We start from the raw sequence: 24,792 nt of genomic DNA on the forward strand, positions 1-24,792 counted from the left end.
TTGGTCAGCAGGCAGGAAACAGAGTAGGAATAAATGGATCTTTTTCTGCGCAAATGAGATCAGGGCAGGTAGAAAACAATGCGTAATTCTCCTGATAGCTTGTGAACCTGCAGCTTTTTCAGTTATTGGGAGATTAATACTTCCTGAGGCACCATCTTTGAGAGTTGATGGATTTAGTTAAGGCATATTAGAACCCAAGCCTCCTCTAATTCTGAGACACTATTGATTTTACTCAGCAGTTCGAGAACCAGGGCAATCTGGGTCAGGATTTTTGATGAGGTTAAGATGTCAGAGGCATGTGACTTTGTTTTGATCTGAATGAGATGCTGAGAGACCGTTCAGTATGTGGGCTGAATACTATAACCTTACAAAGTGCCTATTGCTGAAGCCCAGCTGGAATTCAGACAGACACTACAACTGGCTTTGTCATTGGGAAAGGCTGCAAGTGGAGCATATGAATGACAGGGTACACTGATGGAAGGGGACACCCTCCTCAGGCTGACTGACCTTGGGGGACATCATTGAACAAAGGCAATTGCCCGGCCTCACTCTGGACATATCCTTGACAGAGGGACTCCATGTCAGCCAATAGCAAATCCCCAAAACAATGCCAAGTCTCAGCCAAATGGTTAATGTTTCTTCAGGATCCTGCCCCTCACGACATTGTAGTTGCTGCGTTATGTGGACCCAGGACAGGAAAGGAGTCTGACCAGACCTGGACTGAGTCAGGGAACTCATAGGCTGGTCTCCAGGAAAGCCCACCCACAGCTGGGTTGGAGCAGTTACATTACTCAGCAACATCCATATCAGAGCCAACCAAAATAAACATCTGGTTAAATGGTGACCGGGTTCTAATGGAGCTTGATGCTGATGTGGCTGTATCAGTGATCACAGAACCACACTCTAACAAGATTCACCCTGCACTCTAACCTTTCAGTTTGCACATGCCCTTGTCTAGACTGTGAACCTGTCCCAGGGAACCTTTACAGATTCAGGATAAAACTTGGGTTCTGGTCTTGTCTGAGAAGCAGCTGGTTCCGTTCCCACTGACTGGAGTAAAAGGCTCAGGCCCAAACCTGATGGAGTGAGATTGGTTCAGAAAGATTCACCGGGATTGGCTCAACATTTCTCAATCAGAAAACGGCTGCCTGGGGGGATTCTAATGAAATACCTGGACATTTTCCAGGAAGGTCAGGGGACTGTCAATGAAGCCAAAGCACCTTGTGCACTGACCAGGAAGCAATCCCATGATCCTGCAAGGCCTGCCCAGTGCCATTTGCCTCCCGGGCAAAACTAGAGGCAGAAATCCGAGGCTGGGCAACAAAGGGAAGATCAAAGCAGCCCAGATTGTGGAACGGGCAGCACCGATCAGACCGATTGTGAAACCTGACGGGTCGGTGCACCTTTGTGGGGATTTTATACAAACAGTAAACTGCTTCTTGCAGCTGGATAAATCCCCAATTCCCTGGTCTGGGGGATTTATAAACAAACCTGGTGGGAGCCGGGTGCTGTCCTTCACAAAGTTGGCCATGAGCCAAGCACACTTGCAATCGCAGTTAGATGAGGATTACCAGCCGTATGCTCCAGTTACTGGTCGTCACGGTTTATGTCAACAGACAAGACTGCCATTCGGCATATTATCAGCCTGTGGCATTAGAATTTTCAAATTCTAATTCATCTATCAGACAGGTTTCTTTAAAAACACACAAATGTTGGTTTATTCAAAATTTTATCAATGAATATGCAGCATTGGTTAACATACAGTTTGTTAGATGAAAATACAAATGTTTTATTCTCGAAATAAACTCAGGAGCACAGACACAAATACATGTTTTTTCACAGTGTGAAAAGAGGCAAAAATAAATTTCCCACTGCAAAGATTCATTTTGAGATGATACACACTGGCCAATAAATTTTAGTTCTCAAAGGTGAACAAAAGGTTTTGGGATGTTCAGGTTTGTTTGACTTGATTTGATTTGATTATTGTCACATGTACCAAGATACAGTGAAAAGTATTATACTGCACACGATCCAAAACCATACCTTACATAATTACACCAGGGGAAAACAGAACAAATGCAGAATATTGTGTTACAGCGACAGAGAAAGGTCAACTCTAATCCATGAGAGGGCCATTCCTAAGTCTGATAACAGTGGGGGAGAAGCTGGTCTTGTTGGTACGTTTTCAAACTTTTGTATCTTCTGCCCGATAGAAGATGCTGGAAGAGAGTATCAGCAGGCTGTGAGGGGTCCCATTCCTGGGGAAAGGCTTATGTCCGAAACATCGATTCTCCTGATCTACGGATGCTGCCTGACCTGCTGCGCTTTTCCAGCAACACAGTCTCAACTGTGAGGGGTCTCTGATGATGTTGGCTGCTTTCCCGGGGGAGGGGGAAGCATAGACGGAGACAATGGATGGATGCCGGGTCTGCCTGATGGACTGGGGCTGTGTTCACAACTCTCTGTAGTTTCTTGTGTGGTCTTGGGCAGAGCAGTTGCTGTAACAAGCTGTGATGTATCTGGATAGGACGCTGTCCGGGGTACATCTGTAAATATCGGTCAGAGTTCTTGTGGGCATGCTGCATTTCCTTCACCTCCTGAGGAAGTCGAGACGTTGCTGAACTTTCTTGACCGTTGCATTGATGTGGATGCACCAGGACAGATTGTTGGTGACATTTAGGAACCACCTCCACCTCAGCCACATATCTACAGACAGGGGGGTGTCCTCCCCTTCACTTCCTGTAGTCAATGACCAGCTCCTTCCTTTTGCTGGTGTTGAGGGAGAGATTGTTCCCTTTACACCACGTCGCTGTGCCCTCTATCTCCTTCCTGTATTCTGTCTTGCTGTTGTTGGAGATCTGACCTGTTACAGTGGTGTCATCAGCAAATCTGTAACTGGAGTTTGAGCAGAATTTAGCAACACAGTGGTGAGTATAGAGGAGGACAGTAAGGGGCAGAGTACTCAGCCTTGTGGGCAGTGCAGGATGGGATTGACCTGGCACATGGAGCCCAGTCTGGGCAGGTGCCTCTGGGACCTCTCCTGCTCAGGAAACAGAATCAAGGATTTTTTTCCGATGACTTTTCAAAGGCAATCAGGTGACTCATGGGATTCAGCACAAAGCTGCTGCAGAAACAGACAGCAGCTCCCTTATTCCAGGACTTTCCCTGACTGAAAATCCAAGATAGTAAAACATTGTTCAGATAGAACAGGCATAAAACCCAGCTTCAAACACAGTCAGGTATCTTTTCTGACCAGTACCAACAATTACCTGAAATGACGTGATTTCCAAGATTTACCATGTTAAAGAAGATGTTCCTCATCTTTTATTGAACTATTTAAAATTAACTATCCAAGTATCCCTAAACCTACAAACCCAAGAACCCCCATCGTAGGCTAGTCCAGGCGATTGATTCACAGGGGATCCACAGACAGTTGGTAAGTTATACACAACACTGGCTTGATCACAGAAGACAGAGGGCAGTTGTGGAGGGGTGTTTTTCTGACAGGAGGTCTATGACCTGTAGTGTACAGCAAGGATCAGTGCTGGGATCTTTGTTTGTTATACTTATAAATGATTTGAATAAAAAATGTGTACTGCACTGTCACAAGGTCAGTACTGAGGGAGTGCCGCACTGTCAGAGGGTCAGTCCTGAGGGAGTATTGCTCTGTCACAGGGTCAGATTTCAGGGAGTGCTGCACTGTTGGAGGGTCAGTGCTGAGGGAGTGCCGCACTGTCAGAGAGTCAGTGCTCAGGGAGAGCTGGACTATCAGAGGGTCAGTGCTGAGGGAGTGCTGCACTGTCAGAGGGTCAGTGCTGAGGGAGTGCCACACTGTTGGAGGGTCAGTGCTGAGGGAGTACCGCACTGTCAATGGGTCAGTACTGAGGGAGTACCGCACTGTCACAGGGTCGGTGTTGATGGAGTGCCGCACTGTCACAGGGTCAGTACTGAGGAAGTGCTGCAATGAGACAGTAAAACGTCTGCCCTCTTAGGTAGGTTTTAAAATCCCAACATTTTAACTTACTTCTAAATTCACAACATCTCAAGAAATTGGAGCCAGAGTGGGCCACTTGGCCCTTTGAGTTGCTTCATGACTTCCTAAGATCAGGTCTGATCAGATTTTGGATTTGTCTGCTGTCTCCTGTCTCTCCCCTATGACATTTACTTTGGTCTTGAGCAAAACTCTGTTTTAGCTCAGTCTTAAATCAGTTCAGTGAGCCAGACTGCACTGCTCTTTGGAATAAAGAATTCCAAAAATCCTCAAAGAATAAATTCCTCCTCAGCTCTGTTCCAAACCAGAGCCCTGTTTTAATCAGCTCCCCAGTTTCTAGACTTCTCCAGGAGATGAAACATCCTTTCAGAATCTGTCCTGTCAAGACCTGCTCAGGATCAGAAACATTTCAAGAAGATCATCTCCCATTGTTTGAAATCACACTGGTATGAATGCCATTTGTATGTGCAACTTAATGCACTTTGGGAGGAATGTAGTTTTGAAAGGCATTATATAAATTAAGTTCTTTTGTAAAAACAAATATCAGAATGTGAAATTGATAATTATTTAACCAGGCAGGATTGTAAATTGTGAAGGCAGAGAGGCTGCGAGGAGATGTAGACAGGTTAATGAATGGGCAAAAATGTGACAGATGAAGGAGCTTTGAAAATAGGAAAGAATTTGTTCAAAATCTGTGAATTTTGTAAATGTTCATATTCAAAGGGGTCTGGGTATGCTCTTACAGGAAATGCAATATCATCTTTGCAGAAGGTGTCAGAACCACATACAAGGTGTCTCCTCAGTGTGACTGAAGGTCATGATATTGAAGCAGACAGGACAATGGATGGAAGTGGGAGATCATCAATCAGCACATTGATTGGTGGAACAGGATCTGGGGGGTTAAAGGTTGGCAAATGGTCAACTCCTGTTCCTATTTTGTGGATTAACTTTCTTATTTCAGCAAATCAGGAAGTTTATTAATAGCTTCTTCTCCATTCTTGGTGAACTCCTCTTGATTCTGAGTGACTTTGCTCCGTGCTGCCTGTTTTGCTGCTTCACATTTTCTCTGAATCCCCTTAAACGTGTCGTCTGAGCCCTGTCCACCCAGCAATGAGCTCAGCTCACCCAGTGGCTCTTTAAGGTGATCCTGATAAATCTGCACGTAGGTTTCAGACAGAGCCCCCACGCTGTCTGAGATACTGACTGCCTGGGACACCTGGATCTGATTGCTGGCTAATATCTCTGCAGCACGCTGTGAGCCTGCTTCACCCCCAGCACCAAACTTTGTAAATGTGCTCAGGCAGCTTTCAGTTAACTTGGGGACCAATTGAATGAATTTGATCATGTCTGCCCAGTTGGATTGGACCTTCCCGAGTACCTTCAGGCCTTCAACCATCAGCTGGAGATTGGTCTTGACAGACTCCTCCTGGGTCTGAGTGTCCTGTATCTCTCTCGATAATTGCTCACTCTCTTCATCCAAACGTTTCATCTCTTCAGAACAGGCTTTGTACTTGTCTTGTGACTTCTCCAGCTCAGCTCGGACTTGCTGGATCTTCAGTTCTGCTTGTTCTCGAACCTCGCTGAGGAACTCGCTGATTTCCAAGTTGGATTCTGAGGCTTTTTTATTTTTGAAATTATTAATCAGCGTTATGAGGAACATTAACCCTTTCGCCAGCATCACTGCAAGCTGCAATGGGTTGCTCAGATTACTCAACAGATCCATAATTTCTGGGATCATCACCATCATCTTCTTCAGTCCTTCCTCACAAAACTCATCAACTTGAGCACTGGAGCTCACATCATTGTATTTATTGAGGAGTTGCTCATGCTCTTGGGAAACCTCACTCCATTTCTTATCCAAATCAATCTTCTCTTGCTCTATTGCCTTCTTCCTTTCTCTGTTTTTTTCCAGGAGTTTCCTTATTTCTCCCAGTTGATCCTGGCTGGCAATCTGGGAAGCTTCACACATTTCCAGCAGCTCATTGTAAAGACCACTCAGCTCAGAGAGTCTCTGTTCCACTGAAGCTGCATTTTCCTTGCACTGATCTACACAGACCTTAACTCTGGCCAGTTGCTTGGCGGAGGGTTGTGCTTGAAGACTCCCCTTCAGTTGTTTACAACTTCTCTGGATGTTACGCAGGTTATTGCTGGTCGCATCAAGTGAGTTTATGGTTTCATTGCAAATCTTCATCAGGCAGCTCTTGAAAGACTCTGGATTTGAAAACAGGGATTTCTTGTCTGAGCTGCTTTGCTTCAGTTTAACATCATTTATTTTTCTGACCTGTCTCACGAGGTCACTTAAAACGGTGATGGATGCAATTGTTGGTAACAGAAAATTCTCCACATTAATGTGGGACTGCACCATCAGGCCAAAGCAGTCAGAAATTTGCTTTTCAGGTGAGAGTTTGGATAGTCTGCCTGACATCGCTGATATCGCCTGCAGCGAGGAAGAGCACAATGAGGAGAAAACACACATTTTTAGCTCCAAGATAAACAGCCTCAGCTTTTCCAACCTAATGTTGCAACTGAAACTCATAACACCTGGAACCTTTCTGGGAAATCTCCTCTCACCGTAGCCCATCCCCCACCTCAAGGACTCTTGCATTCTTTCTAACTTTCTCCTGGATACAATACTCTAGTTACCAGCTCATTAGAGCTTTCTAAAGGTTCAATCAAACTTCTCTTTGTTTACACTCAGTGCCCCTGTTTATGAGGATGGCAGACACTTTGCAAACCACACTCTCACTTTGGGAGAGACCCATGAGCAGGCCCTTTGACCCACGATGTTGTGCCAAGGTTTAATCCTAATCTAAAATAAAATAATTTAGCTTACACTGCAGCCTGCAGTAGCCCTCGATACTTTCAACGGCACCTCCAACCTTTGTGTCATTGGCAAATTTACTAACCCACCCCTCAACCTCCTCATCCAAGTCATTTATAAAAACTACAAAGAGCAGAGGCCCAAGAACAGAGCCCTGTGGGACCCCACTCAACACTGACCTCCAGGCAGAACACTTTCCATCTACAACTACTCTCTGCCTTCTGTCAGCCAGCCAATTCTGAATCCAGATAGCCAAATCTCTCTGTATCCCATACTTGTTTAGATTAGATTAGATTACTTACAGTGTGGAAACAGGCCCTTCGGCCCAACAAGTCCACACCGACCCGCCGAAGCGCAACCCACCCATACCCCTACCTCTACATATACCCCTTACCTAACACTACGGGCAAGTTAGCATGGCCAATTCACCTGACCCGCACATGTTTGGACTGTGGGAGGAAACCGGAGCACCCGGAGGAAACCCACGCAGACACGGGGAGAACGTGCAAACTCCACACAGTCGGTCGCCTGAGTCGGGAACTGAACCCGGGTCTCAGGTGCTGTGAGGCAGCAGTTCCTGACTTTATAATTGAGCCTACCATGGGGAACCTTATCAAATGCCTTGCTGAAGAACACATACACCACATCCACTGCTCGACCTTCGTCAACCTGTCTTGTCACATCCTCAAAGAACTCAGTAAGATTTGTGAGGCATGACCTGCCTTTAATCACGCTATGCTCTTCCAAATAGTCATCAATCCTGTCCCTCAGAGTTCCAGTTGAAAACTGACCCTTCTATTCTTTAAGCCTAAGTTCGGGGCTCTTGTGACACAGTGATAGTGTCCTCACCTCTGAGCTAGGATGCCTGGCTTCAAGTCCCACCTGCACCAGAGGTGTGTAATGATTCCAGGTTGATTAACAATATCTATCAGCCTAAGTTCTATTTGTGAATTCTGTCATGTGACACTTTGTTTAACTCTTTCATAAAATCCATGTCAGCCATATCCACATATTCCCTTTATCAATTTCTCTATCACTTCATCAGAACCACCAATGAGTTTAGTCAAATATTGGAAAAGCAGTAGGCAATTCAGCCCATTTTGCTTGCCCTGCCATGCTGACTCTCCTTCGCTTACCTCAAATCCCTCCACCCCAATTACTTCATCAAATCACTGTCAATATTAATGTGACTGGCCTGTAGTTGCTAGGATTGAGCACACAACCTTTATGAAAGAATAATTGAGTCCACTTTTACAGAAGGCTGATAGAGGAAAACTAGGAATTACAGAGCCAGGCAGCCTAGCATCTGTGGTGGGAAATCGGAGTCTACCGTCAGCTGAACGCTTAGAACATTTTCACTTAATCAGGGAGAAGCAGCAGGGATTCAGGGCATGTAGGTCCTGCCTGACAAACCACACTGAATATCTTGAAGAAGTAACTGTTAGTAGACAGGGAATATCTACTGGTGTTATTTATTCCCAATGACATTTGATAAAGTCTCTGTAAGAGCCTTAATGAAGGTGGAAGCCCATTGGAGTTGAGGGCAAATTACTGACATGGCTCAGACATTGGGTAGACAGAGAGGAGGGATAATGGGTACGTACTCAAATTGGCAGGTGTGACCAGGAGCATCCCACAAGGATCTGCATTAGGGTCTCAGTTATTCATGGAATTTATGAACAAATTTTGATAAAAATATAGAAATGCACTTACCCAAATTTGCTGATGACACGAAGTTGGATGGTAGCATAGGTGATAGCATAAAGTTACCAGGGGATGTTGACAGACTAAATGAATGAGAAGAAAGTGAGGACTGTAGATGCTGGGGATCAGAGCTTAAAAATGTGTTGCTGGAAAAGCGCAGCAAGTCAGGCAGCATCCAAGGAACAGGAGAATCAACGTTTCAGGCATAAGCCCTTCTTCATGAATAAGGAGGGTGTGCCAAGCAGGCTAAGATAAAAGATAGGGAGGTGGGACTTGGGGGAGGGGTGTTGGGAATGCGATAGGTGGAAGGAGGTTAAGGTGAGGGTGATAGGCCGGAGAGGGTGTGGGGGCGGAGAGGTCGGGAAGGAGATTGCAGGTCAAGAAGGCGGTGCTGAGTCCGAGGGTTGGGACTGAGATAAGGTGGGGGGAGGGGAAATGAGGAAGCTGGAGAAACCTGAGTTCATCCCTTGTGGTTGGAGGGTTCCTAGGCAGAAGATGAGGCACTCTTCCTCCAACCATCGTGTTGCTATGGTCTGGCGATGGAGGAGTCCAAGGACCTGCATGTCCTTGGTGGAGTGGGAGGGGGAGTTGAGGTGTTGAGCCACGGGGTGGTTGGGTTGGTTGGTGCGGGTGTCCCAGAGGTGTTCTCTGAAATGTTCCGCAAGTAGGCGGCCTGTCTCCCCAATATAGAGGAGGCCACATCGGGTGCAGCAGATGCAGAAAATGATGTGTGTGGAGGTGCAGGTAAATTTCTGACGGATATGGAAGGATCCCTTGGGGTCTTAAAGACTAAGATGAATGGGCAAAACTGTAGCAGGTGGTGTTCAATGAAACCGAGGGTGAGATCCATTTTGGCCTGAGGAAGAATGGATCAGGGAACTTTCTAGATGGTATGAAGTTAAATACAGTGGGTAGCTGAAAATGTGTTGCTGGAAAAGCGCAGCAGGTCAGGCAGCATCCAAGGAGCAGGAGAGTCGACGTTTTGGGCATAAGCCCTTCTTCAGGAATACAGTGGGTACCCAAAGAGACATTGGATACTTAGGTGCAGAGATGTTGAAAATGTCACAATCAGGCACAGAAAATAATCATGAAGGCTAGTGGAATGTTAGCCTTTATATCTAAAGGGCTGGCGTACAAGGGTGTGGAAGTTACACTGTAACTATACAAAACCCTGGTTGGACTCCACTCGCAGTACTGTGAGCAGATACCACCCTTTAGGGTGGCCTTGGAGGGATACAGTGTAGATTTACAAGAGTGATACCTGCTCTTCAGATGTTAGGTTATGAGGAGAGATTATACAAATTAGGCAAGCTGTCTACAGAATTTAGAAGGTTAAAGGGTGATCTAATTGAAGTCTTCACCAGATATTAACATGAAAAGACAGTTTAGATAAAAATAAACTGTTCCCACTGGCTGGGGATTCTATAACTAGGGATATAGCCTGAGAATGAGGGCCCGACCATTCAGGAGAGATGTCAGGAAACATTCCCACACACACAGGGTGGGAGAGATTTGGAACTCTCTTCCACAGGGGGCAGGGGATGCTGGATCAGATGCTAATTTTAAATCTGAGAGAGATAACTTTTTGTTCAGCAAAGGTATTAAGGGATATGGAGCAAAGGCAGGATGTGGAGTTAGACCATTGATCAACCACAATCACAATATTCCCTTTTTGCCAGAGACATTTTCTTCTTCATTTCCCATCTCAACATATTGTATCTGGCCTGGGTCACATTTGAAGAGTTCCCTTGACAGACATCACAATCCCACACTTTAATCTGTCTGTGACAGTATCAGTAACAGTGACTACTGCACAGTCCTTGTGGAGACATTGAGGATACCCTCTATCATGTTGTGTGGCACTATCACCGCACTGAATGGGACACAGTTGTCTGTCTTCAGCCAATTCGATTCACTCCACGTGATTTCAAGAAATGGTTAGAGACACCGGATACTGCAAAGGCTGTGGGCCCTGAACACATTCCAGCAATAGGACTGAAGGCTTGTGCTCCACAATTTGACGCTCCCGTAGCTACAGTTACAACATTGGCATCTACCCAACAATGTGGAAAATTGCCCAGGTATGTCCTGTACATAAAAAGCAGGACAAATCTAACCCAGCCAATTATCGCCCCATCAGTCTACTCTCCATCATCAGTAAAGTGATGGAAGGGGTCAGTAACAGTACCATCAGGCAGCACCTGCTCAGCAATAACCTGCTCAGCGACACCCAGTTTGGGTTCCCCCAGGGTCACTCAGCTCCTGACCTCATTACAGCCTTGGGTCAAACATGGACAAAAGGAGCTGGATTCCAGAGGGGAGGGGAGGGGAGGGGAGAGGGTCAGCCCTTGACATCAAGGCTGCATTCGACTGAGGAGCCCTAGTTAAACTGGAATCAATGGGTATCAGGGGACAAACTTTCCAGTCGTTAGATCAGACCTGACACATGGAAAGGTGGTTGTGGTTTTGGAGGTCAGTCAGCTCAGCTCCAGGACATCGCTGCATGAGTCCCTCAGGGGAGTGTCCTAGGCCCAGCCATCTTCAGCTGTTTCATCAGTGACCTTCCCTCCATCATAAGGTCAGGAGTGGGAATGTTCGCTGATGGTTGTACAACGCTCAGCACCATTCCCAACTCCTCAGATAATGAGGTAGTCCATGTTCAAATGCAACAAGAGCTGGACAATATCCCGGCTTGGAATACTGTGTGCAATTCTTGTCTCCCTGGTATATGAAGGATTTTAGGAAACTTGAAAGGGTTCACAAAAGATTTACAAGAATGTTGCCAGAGTTGGAATGTTTGAGCTGTAGGGAGAGGCTGAATAGGCTGGGGCTGTTTTCCCTCGAGGGTTGGAGGCTGATGGGTAACCTTATAGAGGGGCATGGATAGGGTAAATAGACAAGGTATATTTCCCCAGGATGGGGGAGTCCAAAACTGGAAGGCATAGGTTTAGGGTGAGAGGGGAAAGACATAAAAGAGACCTCAGGAGCAATTTTTCACGCAGAGGGTGTATGGAATGAGCTGCCAGAGGAAGTGGTGAAGGCTAGTACAATTACAACATTAAAAAGGCATCTGGATGGGTATATGATTAGGAAGGGTTTGGGGAATAGGGACTAAGTACTGGCAAATGGGACTAGATTTATTTTGCATACCTGGTCAGCATGGATGAGTTGGGCCAAAGGGTCTGTTTCTGTGATGTATGGCTCTATGACTCTGTGTGGCAAGTAACATTCGAGCCACACAAATGCCAGACTATGACCGTCACCAGTAAGAGACAATCTAGCCACCGCCCTTGACATTCAATGGTGTTACCATCACTGAGTCCCCCCCACTATCAACTTCCTGGGGGTAATCATTGATCAGAGACTCAGCTGGACTCACCACATAAACACAGTGGCTATAAGAGAAGGTCAGAGACTAGGGATACTGCGGGGAGTAACTCCCTCCTGACTCCCCAGAGCCTGCCCATCATCTACAAGGCACAAGTCAGGAGTGGGATGGAATACTCCCCACTTGCCCCTGGGCGGGTAGGCTCCAAAAACACTCAAGAAGCTTGACACCGTCCAGGACAAAGCAGCCGTTTGATTGGCACCACATCCTCAAACATCCACTTCCTCCACCAAACACATGACCACTTTCATCTAGAAGGGCAAGGGCAGCAGATAGATGGGAACACCACCCCCTCCAGGTCACTCCCTGGCCTGACTTGGAAATATATTGCCGTTCCTTCAGAGTTCCTGGGTCAACATCCTGGAATTCCCTCTTCCAGGATAGTGTAGTCTAATTACAGCACACGGACTGCAGTAGTTCAAGAAGGCAGCTCACCCCCACCTTCACAAGGGGCAACTAGGGATGGGGAATAAATGCTGGGTTCAGCCATGATAGCGGACAAGTGAATTTTTAAAAAGTCACTAAATATGCTGTTTAAACTTCAACTTTTGCTGAATGCCTTGTTACCTGCCCTGAGCGAATGCTGTAAATAATTCACGTCCTCTTGATCATAAACCCGTGACTTATTTTATCTGATACTCATTCCATCCGACAGGTCAAATACATCCCAGATTTTCTAACTCTCCAATGAAACAATCTCAGCTCCGCAATGCTCCATCGGATAAAGTTTCTGGGTAAACTTGGCTTCCATCCCCCTCGCTGAATGTTATAGGGACTGGCTTCAGCTCACTCTCCCTCTGACTCGCTCTCCCTCCGACTCACTCTCTCCCTCCAACCCACTCTCTCCCTCCCACCCCCTCTCCCTCCGACCCTCTCTCCCTCTGACTCACTCTCCCTCAGATGCTGCCTGACCGGCTGTGCTTTTCCAGCCCCACACTAACTGAGTCTAACACCGAGACCACTCAGCCATGCTCCCTCCTGTAAGCTGGGATCAGGGAACTATCTGCAGCTGGAGGGTCTAACTCCACTCACACTTCCCGGAATCTCCCAGAGTTTGGGGCGAGGGTGTTCTCTCCAGAGATTAATCCGTTCTGGAATAATCGAGCCCGGAGCCCCCTGGATTGGATCCAGTAAACATTCTTGTTGTTGATTTTGAAAATGAAACAGTGAGCATGGAGCCACATGAACAACTCGGATAAATCTGCACTGAGTAAATCCTGAAATAAGTGTTACCTCTTCACGGTGATACCAGTTTCTCTATTTGTTCGGCCTTTCTCTTGCCTGTTCCAATTGCTAGTGTTTGGATAAAAGACCACCATTCTACTAAATACCCCCCGATAATTCAGGAAGACCGGGGGAATGGGTGGAACCCTCTGTCAACATTCCTGACTGAGCTGTCATTCCAGTTTTCCTGAAAATGTTTACTTCCTTGCCAAGTGGAAAAGTGCAAATCCCGGTATGGAGTTCTCTCTGGAAACTGAAGCAGGAATCGGGATGTGTGTGGGGTGGCAGATTGTGGAGGGGGTCAGTGAATTCTTAAAGTACATCTAGGAAAGTTTTTTTAACTCAGTGCATTGAATATCTGACGGGACTGTCATGGAATGATGGAGGTATACAGCACGGACACAAGCCATTTGGCCCACATTGTCTATGCTGCCCAGTTTTCACAATCAATCTAATCCTGCATTTTGGGAAAGCAAATCTTAGCAGGATTTATACACTTAATGGTAAGGTCCTAGGGAGTGTTGCTGAACAAAGAGACCTTGGAGTGCAGGTTCATAGCTCCTTGAAAGTGGAGTCGCAGGTAGATAGGATAGTGAAGGCAGCGTTTGGGATGCTTTCCTTTATTGGTCAGAGTATTGAGTACAGGAGTTGGGAGATCATGTTGCAGCTGTACAGGACATTGGTTAGGCCACTGTTGGGATATTGAGTGCAATTCTGGTCTCCTTCCTATCGGAAAGATGTTGTGAAACTTGAAAGGATTCAGAAAAAGATGTGACCAGGGTTGGAATTTCTGAGCTACAGGGAGAGGCTGAACAGGCTGGGGCTGTTTTCCCTGGAGCATCGGAGGCTGAGGGGTGACCTTATAGAGGTTTACAAAATTATGAGGGGCATGAATAGGGTAAATAGACAAAGTCTTTTCCCTGGGGTTGGGGAGTCCAGAATTAGAGGGCATAGGTTTAGGGTGAGAGGGGAAAGATATAAAAGAGAGCTAAGGGGCAACTTTTTCACACAGAGGGTGGTATGTGTATGGAATGAGCTGCCAGAGAATGTGATGGAGGCTGGTACAATTGCAACATTTAAGTGGCATTTCGATGGGTATATGAATAGGAAAGGTTTGGAGGGATATGGGCTGGGTGCTGGCAGGTGGATTGGGTTAGGATATCTGGTTGGCATAGACGTATTGGACTGAAGGGTCTGTTTCCGTGCTGTACATCTCTATGACTCTATGACACTATGAGTTGGCAGTAGCCACCATTGAGCTAACTTCAACTGTTGAACCACCTGCCATGGTGAGACTTAAACCCGTGAACCCAGAGCATGAACTCAGCCATTCCTGATCACTGCCCAAATGTCATTCCCCATTCAGTCCCAACTCCAAGTTGTGGGAGAGCTCAGTGGGACAGTCTTCCCCAGTAATTCCCCAAACCAGAGCCCTCTCCACCAGTCATTTCTCAGAGTGAACAATAAAACTAGCACTTAGCACCAGTGATGTCATTCACAGGAAACATTGCTTTAAGGTAACATTTACAACAACCACAGTGACCTTTCAGTCTGCACTTTCAAGGGTTAATTTTTGTGAATCACTCAGGGATAAATCTCTCTTCCCCAGGAAACTTGTAGCACCATTTTTGTTTTCAATACATGATACAAATTTGACCATGAAAATCTGTAAGTCATAGCACTCATAAACATTAGTGGATTTCAAAGTTAATTTTTATTCAATCAAGGGATTTGGGCATCATTGGCTGGGTCAGCAAATATCCGTTATCTGGGTCAGCATCAGGCCATTTGGAGTCGAAGCCCTAGTGCAGCACTTTCCCACAAAATCAGTCTCCAATTACCGTCACCAAATAACACACTGTTTGTTCACTTCATTTAGCACAGGCTGCTGCCTGTCGCCCAAAGTCACCGTCCAGCTCTCAGTGCAGGGTTACAGATTTCCAAATCAAAATCTGTTAAAGAAATGAAATAATGATGAGTTAGTGAGGGTTACAAAACAATCCCAAAGTTTGACACTGTCCAGGCCAAAGCAGCCGCTTGATTGGCATCACATTCACAAACTCCCTCCACCACCAGTGCTCAGTGTGTACTATCTACAAGATACACTGCAGAAACTCACCAAAGATAATCATGGAGCACCTTCCAAACCCATGACCACTTCCATCTAGAAGGACAACGGCAGCAGATACATGGGAACACCATCCCCTGCAAGTTCCCCTCCAAGCTTTTCCCCACCCTGACTTGGAAATATCTCGCCGTTCCTTCACTGCTGCTGAGTGAGAATCCTGGAATTCCCTCGCTAAGGGCATGGTGGGTCTAGTTACAGCATTCCTGGTGAAGGGCTCTGTCCTGAAACGTCAAATTTCCTGTTCCTTGGATGCTGCCTAACCTGCTGTGCTTTAACCAGCAACACATTTTCAGCTCTAGTTACAGTACACGGGCTGCAGCGGGTCAAGAAGGCAGCTCACCCCCCCAGCTTCTCAAGGGGCAACTAGGGACGGGCAATAAATGCTGGGCCCATCCACTGATGCCCATGTCCCACAAATGAATAGAAAAAAGTGCTTCACATATGGATGTGGTAACTAATGCTCATGCTCACCTGTCAAAATGATTTTGTTTAACCCTTTCAGCTGTAGCACAGGTTTGCCATGGCTGCTTCCATCGAATCTCAAAGCGTTGCATATTTGCCTTGGACGCTAATTCATATGCAGCCAATACGGTTTTTTTTTTACAATATCATAATCCCAAGAAACCTCCTCTAACAGTGAAGCTGACATTTTCCTGTGCTTTACCTGTTAACGTGCTCTGCACAAACTGTATGCAGTCTCCTTTTCCCGATTAATCTGCTTTGCTATTTTCTCAGATGACCTGAAGAATGCCTCCACAAACTCTCAGATTTTGGCAAATCACCTTTCTGTACTGGACTTTAATTTATAATCAGATTCTCCCCACTGGGGCCTGAGAGAACGAAGCAAGAGAAATAATGCTGGAAACCGAGGAGTGGCAGAGGAGTTGATTTTAAAACTTTACGTCGGGGTTCACAGTAGACCAAACTAATAACATCTTAAATAATTGTGGAGTTAATGCACAGGGGAGTGGGGAGGAAATAAATCTGCTTACTGTCATGAGAAAAACAAGTGTTAGGGAAATCACATGTGCCGTGGCCCTGATGGATTGTATCCTGGGATTTCAAAGGAAGAAGCAACAGAGATAGTGAATGTGCTCGGAGTCATCTTCCATGAATCCTTAGATTCTGAAATGTTGCAAAGGATTGGAAAACTCCCTCAATGTAACGCCTTCAAAAAGGAAGAGAGACAGAAACCATTTAACTGTCAGCTATGAGGAAGGCCACTGATGCTGAAACGTTAATTCTGATTTCTCTGCACAGATGTTGCTTGACCTGCTGAGCTTTTCCAGCAACTTCTGTTTTTGTAACGATAGCTTAACATCTATCATTGGGAACAAGTTAAGAGTCTATTATAAAGGATGTAATAGCAGAAAATTTTAAAATGTATAATTTAGCAAAGTCAGCATGGCTTCATGAAAGAGAATTCTTTCTGGAGAAATTTACTGGATTTGTTCGATGAGGTAATAAGTGGGATTGAGAAAGGGGAGGGTGTAATGTAATATATTAATAACTTGGATGAGGTAAATGTAAATACTGTAGCAATGTTTGCTGATGACACATAACTAGTTGGGAAGAATGACACAGAGTCAACACAGGGATAGAGACAGATATGTGAGTGGGTAAAGATTTAGTGGTTAGAATAAAACATGGGGAAATATGAGGCTTTGTACTTTGGCAGGAAGAATAGAGGAGCTGACTATTGTTTAAAAGCATAAGATTGCAGAAAGCTGCAACATGGAGCCATTTTGGAATTCTCGTTCATAAATCACAAAAACCTAGCATCTAAATTCAGCAAGTAATAGGGAAGGGAGTTGAGGAGGTTTGGCCTGCACTTAGTGGAATTTAGAAAAGTGAAAGGTGACCTTATTGAAGCATACAAGATTCTTAAAGGGGCTTGGCTGGGGAGTTGTCTTTCAGCTTGTGGGAGAGTCTACAACAAGAGAGCAACATCTCAGACTAAGGGTCACCCATCTAAGACAGGGGTGAGGAGAAATTCCTTTCCTCATAGAGTAGTGAATCCATAGAGTTCTTTACTAAAAAGGCTGTTGAGGGTGGGTTATTAAATATATTCAAGGCTGAGAGACAATTTTTTTAATCAGTAAAGCTTTTAGGGAAAAGGCAGCAAAGTTAAGTTCTCAGCTTTGATCACATTGAATGGTGGGACAGACTCAATGGGCTGAATGGCCTAACTCTGCTCTTACATCTCATGGTCTTATGGCTTTTCACTATTTCTAGAATTCTTACAAGCTCTTTCCTGTGATCATATTCATGTTTAACATGTTTTAATAACCTGCTTTGCATTTCCCTTGGCTGTATTTCTGCTGTAGGCCATGTAAACACTAGCCATTAGCTGTGTATTCTGAAACCTTTCAGTGTATTTTCCAGGAGAAAGTGAGGTCTGCAGATGCTGGAGATCAGAGCTGAAAATGTGTTGCTGGAAAAGCGCAGCAGGTCAGGCAGCATCCAAGGAACAGGAGAGTCGACGTTTCGGACATGAGCCCTTCTTCAGGAATCAGTGTATTTTCCGGGGTCACCCGAGTGAACTCGCCCCATTATCACATTGCTTGGTTTGCTCAGATCCAATTTTATAATGAACTATGTCGCAGTCAGACATTATTACCTAAAATTCTTTCATGTTATGATCACTATTTCCCAAAGACTCCTTCACAACGAGATGATTAGTGCACCCTTTCCCATTACAAACCAAGTCGAATTTATGTTCTACACAGGGCTGGAGTTTCTCTTTCTCAGCAGGAGTGGTGATTTAATTAAACCCAGTGAATGTGTCAACTAGAATCGACAGTTGAAACTGTCTTACCCATGTTATATCAATCTGTAATCCCCTGATTGATACTGTGCCCAACATTAGGACTGTGGCTTGATGGCATATAAATTACTAACACCAATAATTATCAACCATTGCTGTTTCTTAGAACTCCTCCAAACAAAGGCCACATATCGATCCTTCGACCAATATGTTTTCTTAATAATGCAGTGATCTTAGAGTCATAGGGATGTACAGTATGGAAACAGATTCTTTGGTCCAACATGTCCATGCAGACAAGGTATCCCAACGCAATCTAGTCCCACCTGCCAGCACCCGGCCCATATCCCTCCAAACCCTTCCTATTCATATACCCATCCAAATGCCTCTTAAATGTTGCAATTGTACCAGCCTCCACCACTTCCTCTGGCAGCTCATTCCATACACGTACTATGCTCCGTGTGAAAAAGTTGCCACTTAGGTCTCTTTTATATCTTTCCCCTCTCACCCTAAACCTATGCCCTCTAGTTCTGGACTCCCCGACCTCAGGAAAAAGACTTTGACTATTCATCCTATCCATGCCCCTCATCATAAGGTTACCCCTCAGCCTCCGACGCTCCAGGGAAAACAGCCTCAGACTGTTCAACCTCTCCCTGTAGCTCAGATCCTCCAACCCTGGCAACATCCTTGTAAATCTTTTCTGAACCATTTCAAGTTTCACAACATCTTTCCGATAGGAAGGAGACCAGAATTGCACACAATATTCCAACAGTGGCCTAACCAATGTCCTGTACAGCCGCAACATGCCCTCCCAATTCCTGTACTCAGTACTCTGACCAATAAAGGAAAGCATACCAAACGCCACCTTCACCGATCCTTGTGGCACTCCACTGGTCACAGGCCTCCAGTCTGAAAAACAACCCTCCACCACCACCCTCTGTCTTCTACCTTTGAACCAGTTCTGTATCCAAATGGCTAGTTCTCCCTGTATTCCATGAGATCCAACCTTTCTAATCAGTCTCCCATGGGGAACCTTGTCAAACACCTTACTGAGGTCCATATAGGTCACATCTACTGCTCTGCCCTCATCAATCTTCTTTGTTACTTCCTCAAAAAACTCAATCAAGTTTGTGAGACATGATTTCCCACGCACAAAACCATGCTGACTATCCTGAATCAGTCCTTGCCTTTCCAAATACATATATATCCTGTCCCTCAGGATTCCCTCCAACAACTTGCCCACCACTGAAGTCAGGCTCACTGGTCTATAGTTCCCTTCCCCTTCTTAAACAGTGGCACCACGTTTGCCAACCTCCAGTCTTCCGGCACCTCACCTGTGACTATCGATGATACAGATATCTCAGCAAGAGGCCCAGCAATCACTTCTCTAGCTTCCCACAGAGTTCTCGGGTACACCTGATTAGATCCTGGGGATTTATCCACTTTTAACCATTTCAAGACATCCAGCACTTCCTCCTCTGTAATCTGGACATTTTGCAAGATGTCACCATCTATTTCCCGACAGTCTATATCTTCCATGTCCTTTTCCACAGTAAATACTGATGTAAAATACTCATTTAGTATCTCCTCCATTTTCTCTGGCTCCACACAAAGCCTTGCTGATCTTTGAGGGGCCCTATTCTCTCCCTAGTTACCCTTTTGTCCTTATTGTATTTATAAAAACCCTTTGGATTCTCCTTAATTCTGTTTGCCAAAGCTATCTCATGTCCCCGTTTTGCCCTCCTGATTTCCCTCTTAAGTATATTCCTACTTCCTTTATACTCTTCTAACGATTCCCTCAATCTATCCTGTCTATGCCTGACATATGCTTCCTTCTTTTTCTTAACCAAACCCTCAATTTCTTTAGTCATCCAGCATTCCCTATACCTCCCAGCCTTTCCTTTCACCCTGACAGGAATATACTTTCTCTGGATTCTTGTTATCTAATTTCTGAAGGCCTCCCATTTTTCAGCCGTCCCTTTACCTGTGAACATCTGCCTCCAATTAGTTTTTGAAAGTTCTTGCTTAATACCGTCAAAATTGGCCTTTCTCCAATTTAGAACTTCAACTTTTAGATCTGGTCTATCCTTTTCCATCATTATTTTAAATCTAATAGAATTATAGTCGCTGGCCCCAAAGTGCTGCCCCACTGACACCTCAGTCACCTGCCCTGCCTTATTTCCCAAGAGTAGGTCAAGTTTTGCACCTTCTCTAGTAGGTACATCCACATACCGAATCAGAAAATTGTCTTGTACACACTTAAGAAATTCCTCTCCATCTAAACCTTTAACACTATGGCAGTGCCAGTTGATGTTTGGAAAGTTAAAATCCCCTCCCATAACCACCCTATTATTCTTACAGATAGCTGAGATCTTACAAGTTTGTTTCTCAATTTCCCTCTGACTATTCGGGGGGTCTATAATACAATCCCAATAAGGTGATCATCACTTTCTTATTTCTCAGTTCCACCCAAATAACTTCCCTAGATGTATTCCTGGGAATATTCTCCCTCAGCACAGCTGTAATGCTAACCCTTATCAAAAACACCACTCCCCCTCCTCTCTTGCCTCAATTTCTATCCTTCCTGTGGCATTTATATCCTGGAACATTAAGCTGCCAGTCCTGCCCATCCCTGAGCCATGTTTCTGTAATTGCTATGATATCCCAGTCCCATGTTCCTAACCATACCCTGAGTTCACCTGCCTTCCCTGTTAGGCCCCTTGCATTGAAATAAATGCAGTTTAATTTATTAGTTCCACCCTGTCCCTGCCTGCCCTTGGCTCTTATTAGGAGGTGTCCCCCAGCAGCTTTGCCTTTGGAAATATCCATCTGAAATGTAGAATTTCCTGAGATATTCACGTTCCTGTCTTGGTCTCCGTGGAGCCCTGTCTCTGTAATTGCAATTACATTCGAGCAAAGGTTATGGGGCATTGATACTGACAAGGCACTTGACATTTCGAACTCCAGGTTAAAGTTCCAGGGTCATGGGTGTAAATTCAATCATGGCAAATGGAGAAATTTGAATTCAATAAAAATCTGAATTTGAAAACTGGAGACAACTGTTGATTGTCATTAAGCCATGTTTGCAATCAGCCATCCTTACCTAATTGGGAAATGGAATATATTAATACATTCTTAATTCTTGTGACTCCAGACTCACAACAATGTGGTAGAATCAGGGAGGCTCAACATGGACATAACATAGCTGCCCTGGCAGCATCACCCACATCCCAATAAATACCAGCCCTGGCAGCATCACCCACATCCCAATAAATACCAGCCCTGGCAGCATCACCCACATCCCAATAAATACCAGCTCTGGCAGCATCACCCACATCCCAATAAATACCAGCTCTGGCAGCAACGTGCCCATATCCCAATAAACACCAGCCCTGGCAGCATCACCCACATCCCAATAAATACCAGCCCTGGCAGCATCACCCACATCCCAATAAATACCAGCCCTGGCAGCAACACCCACATCCCAATAAATACCAGCCCTGGCAGCATCACCCACATCCCAATAAATACCAGCCCTGGCAGCATCACCCACATCCCAATAAATACCAGCCCTGGCAGCAACACCCACATCCCAATAAATACCAGCCCTGGCAGCATCACCCACATCCCAATAAATACCAGCCCTGGCAGCATCACCCACATCCCAATAAATACCAGCCCTGGCAGCATCACCCACATCCCAATAAATACCAGCCCTGGCAGCAACACCCACATCCCAATAAATACCAGCCCTGGCAGCAACACCCACATCCCAATAAATACCAGCCCTGGCAGCATCACCCACATCCCAATAAATACCAGCCCTGACAGCATCACCCACATCCCAATAAATACCAGCCCTGGCAGCATCACCCACATCCCAATAAATACCAGCCCTGACAGCATCACCCACATCCCAATAAATACCAGCCCTGACAGCATCACCCACATCCCAATAAATACCAGCCCTGGCAGCATCACCCACATCCCAATAAATACCAGCCCTGGCAGCATCACTCACATTCCATGAAAGAAAGTCCAATTTCTTCAGACTGAAAATTGAAAACATCTCGGTGCAATGTGACTCAGATCGCCCCAAATCAGAGAGTCGCAGTAACTGGAAATCAGAATCAACATGGGCAGTAGTGTTTCGGAAGAAGCGTTTCGGGACCTGTAAGCTCAGCTCTGCGTTCTCTCCACAGATGCTGCCAGACCTGCTGAATTTTTCCATCATTTTCTGATTGTAATTCTGATACTGGGAGAGATGCCTTTAATTGAACGTTTTCACCTTTGGTCTCCATTTCACGCCATTTCTTCTGCATTTGCTCACTCCTTCCCCACTTCCTTTTTCTTGGCTGGCTTCAATTGAATCTGAGATTGGTCTCAGACCCCTATTCCCCAGATAATCACACCCTAAACCATCGACCCCACGACCGGCCACCTTCCAGCAACGCGGCTCCCCTCCCCACACACACCCACACACCCACACACACACCCACACCCCCACATACCCACACACACCCACACACCTCCCGCCCACACACCCCCACACCCCCACACACACACCCGCACACACCCATACACCCACACACCCACACACACCCACACACACACACCCACACACCCACACACATACACCACCACCCTCACACACAGCCACACACTCACCCATACACACCCACACCCCCACACCCCCACATACCCACACACACCCACACACCTCCCGCCCACATACCCCCACACCCCCACACACACACCCACACACACCCATACACCCACACACCCACACCCATACATCCACACACCCACACACACCCACACACACACCCATACACCCACACACACACCCATACACCCACACACCCACACACATCCACACACACACCCATACACCCACACACACACCCACACACACCCCCACACACCCACACACACACCCACACACACCCATACACCCACACACCCACACACACACACCCATATACCCACACACTCACACACACACCCATACATCCACACACACGCCCACACACACCCACATACACACACCCCCACACACCCACACACACACCCATACATCCACACACCCCCACACACACACCCACACCCACACACACCCCCACACACGCACCCACACACACACACCCACATACACACACCCACCCACATACACCACCACCCTCACACACACCCATACACACACACACACACACACACACACATCCACACACACGGTCACACCACCTCCTGCCAAACCAAAGAACTGCTCCCAGTGCCCCTGAAATCTGGTGCCCGCCCTCCTGCACCATATTTCCAGCCAGGATTTCCATTTCCCATTGCTCAATGCTCCTGTTTCTAAATCGACTCTCGCACGGGCCTGGCTGTAGTCCTGAAATTATTTCTTTGATGAACCTGCTTTTCGATCTCCTTCCCAGCTCCCGGGGAGATCCCTAACCTTATCAATACTTGCAGAACCTTTTTTTCCTCAGTGTCGATACCAACATGGACGATGGTTCCTGATTGGTTACCCTCATACAGAGCAATGTGCTCCTTGTGCTAGGGAGGCCATCGTACAGTCCCACTCACAGAAATGCTTGTTCATCGAGAATCCTCTGTTAGCCCAGCTCTTCCCCCTTTCCTCACACAGTGGTTAAAAAATTACTTTTTTTGTATATCTATTAATTCTTTTTTAGGAAAAGACTATAGCAGAGAGGTATCAGAAAGTATTTTAACTCAAACTTGTACAAAGTAACTAAGTAATTAACTAAGCAGAGATGGCTGGGCAGGTGATGTGCTGTAGCTGTATGATGTGGGAGCTGGCTGATCCCATTGTGAACAGCAGTGACCACATCTGCAGCAAGTGTTGGTTGCTGGAAGAACTCCGGATCAGAGTTGATGATCTGGAATCTGAGCTTCAAACACTGCGGCACATCCGGGAGGGGGAGAGTTACCTGGACATTTTGTTTCAGGAGGCAGTCACACCTGGGAGATTAAGTAATTCACATTCAGCTAGTGATCAGGCACATCAGAGTGTGACTGTAAGTGAGGCAGGTAGGGGGAACCTGAGTTCAGGAGTGCAGGAGCCTCAGCCCTTGACCTTGTCCAACAAGTATGAGATTCTTGCTCCCTGTTCGGATGAGGAAAAGGGCTCTGGACAGGATGAGCCAGCTGACCACGGCACCATGGTGCAGAAGGCCATTCAAGAGGGGGGAGCTAATAGACAAGTAGTTGTTATAGGGGATTCTATCATTAGGGGGACAGACAGTATCCTATGCAAGCCGGATTGGGAGTCTCGCATGGTGCCAGGGTGCGGGACATCTCCAATCGGCTTGAAAGGATATTGGAGCGGGAGGGGGAGGATCCAGTTGTTGTGGTCCACGTTGGGACTAACAACATTGGCAAGACTAGCGTGGAGGACCTGTTTGGGGATTATGAAGCACTAGGAAGGAAATTGAAGCACAGGTCCTCAAGAGTCATAATCTCCGGATTACTGCCCGAGCCACGTGCCAATTGGCATAGGGATAAGAAAATTAGGGAAGTAAACACGTGGCTGAGGGATTGGTGTGGGAAAGAGGGATTCCACTTCATGGGGCATTGGCATCAGTTTTGGAACAGGGGAGATCTGTACCGTTGGGACGGTCTCCATCTGAACCGATCAGGTACCAATGTTCTAGCGAAGAGGATAAATAGGGTGGTCAGTAGGACTTTAAAAATGAAAGCAACAGGGAGTATGGAGTTAAATGGAAAGATGAGCAACAGGATAGCATATGTG

General features: G+C 46.1%; 1 protein-coding gene across 1 annotated transcript; it reads right to left on the reverse strand.

Annotated features, from left to right (window-relative positions):
* Positions 1 to 1,749: 1,749 nt before the first annotated feature.
* LOC132819610 (polyamine-modulated factor 1-binding protein 1-like) lies at positions 1,750 to 13,307 on the reverse strand. Its single transcript, XM_060831186.1, has 2 exons — positions 13,138 to 13,307; positions 1,750 to 6,428 (listed from the first exon to the last, which is right to left on the reverse strand). Exon 2 carries the CDS (start codon positions 6,414 to 6,416, stop codon positions 4,944 to 4,946), a length of 1,473 nt encoding a protein of 490 aa, XP_060687169.1. The 5' UTR covers positions 6,417 to 6,428; positions 13,138 to 13,307; the 3' UTR covers positions 1,750 to 4,943.
* Between the last annotated feature and the right edge of the window lie 11,485 nt (positions 13,308 to 24,792).

This window comes from Hemiscyllium ocellatum, chromosome 10, assembly GCF_020745735.1.
Source record: "Hemiscyllium ocellatum isolate sHemOce1 chromosome 10, sHemOce1.pat.X.cur, whole genome shotgun sequence".
NCBI lineage: Eukaryota > Metazoa > Chordata > Chondrichthyes > Orectolobiformes > Hemiscylliidae > Hemiscyllium > Hemiscyllium ocellatum.

What these genes read in the sequence shown, in the direction of transcription:
- LOC132819610 (XM_060831186.1), bottom strand. Translation starts at nt 6,416, where the DNA reads ATGTCAGGCAGACTATCCAAACTCTCACCTGAAAAGCAAATTTCTGAC.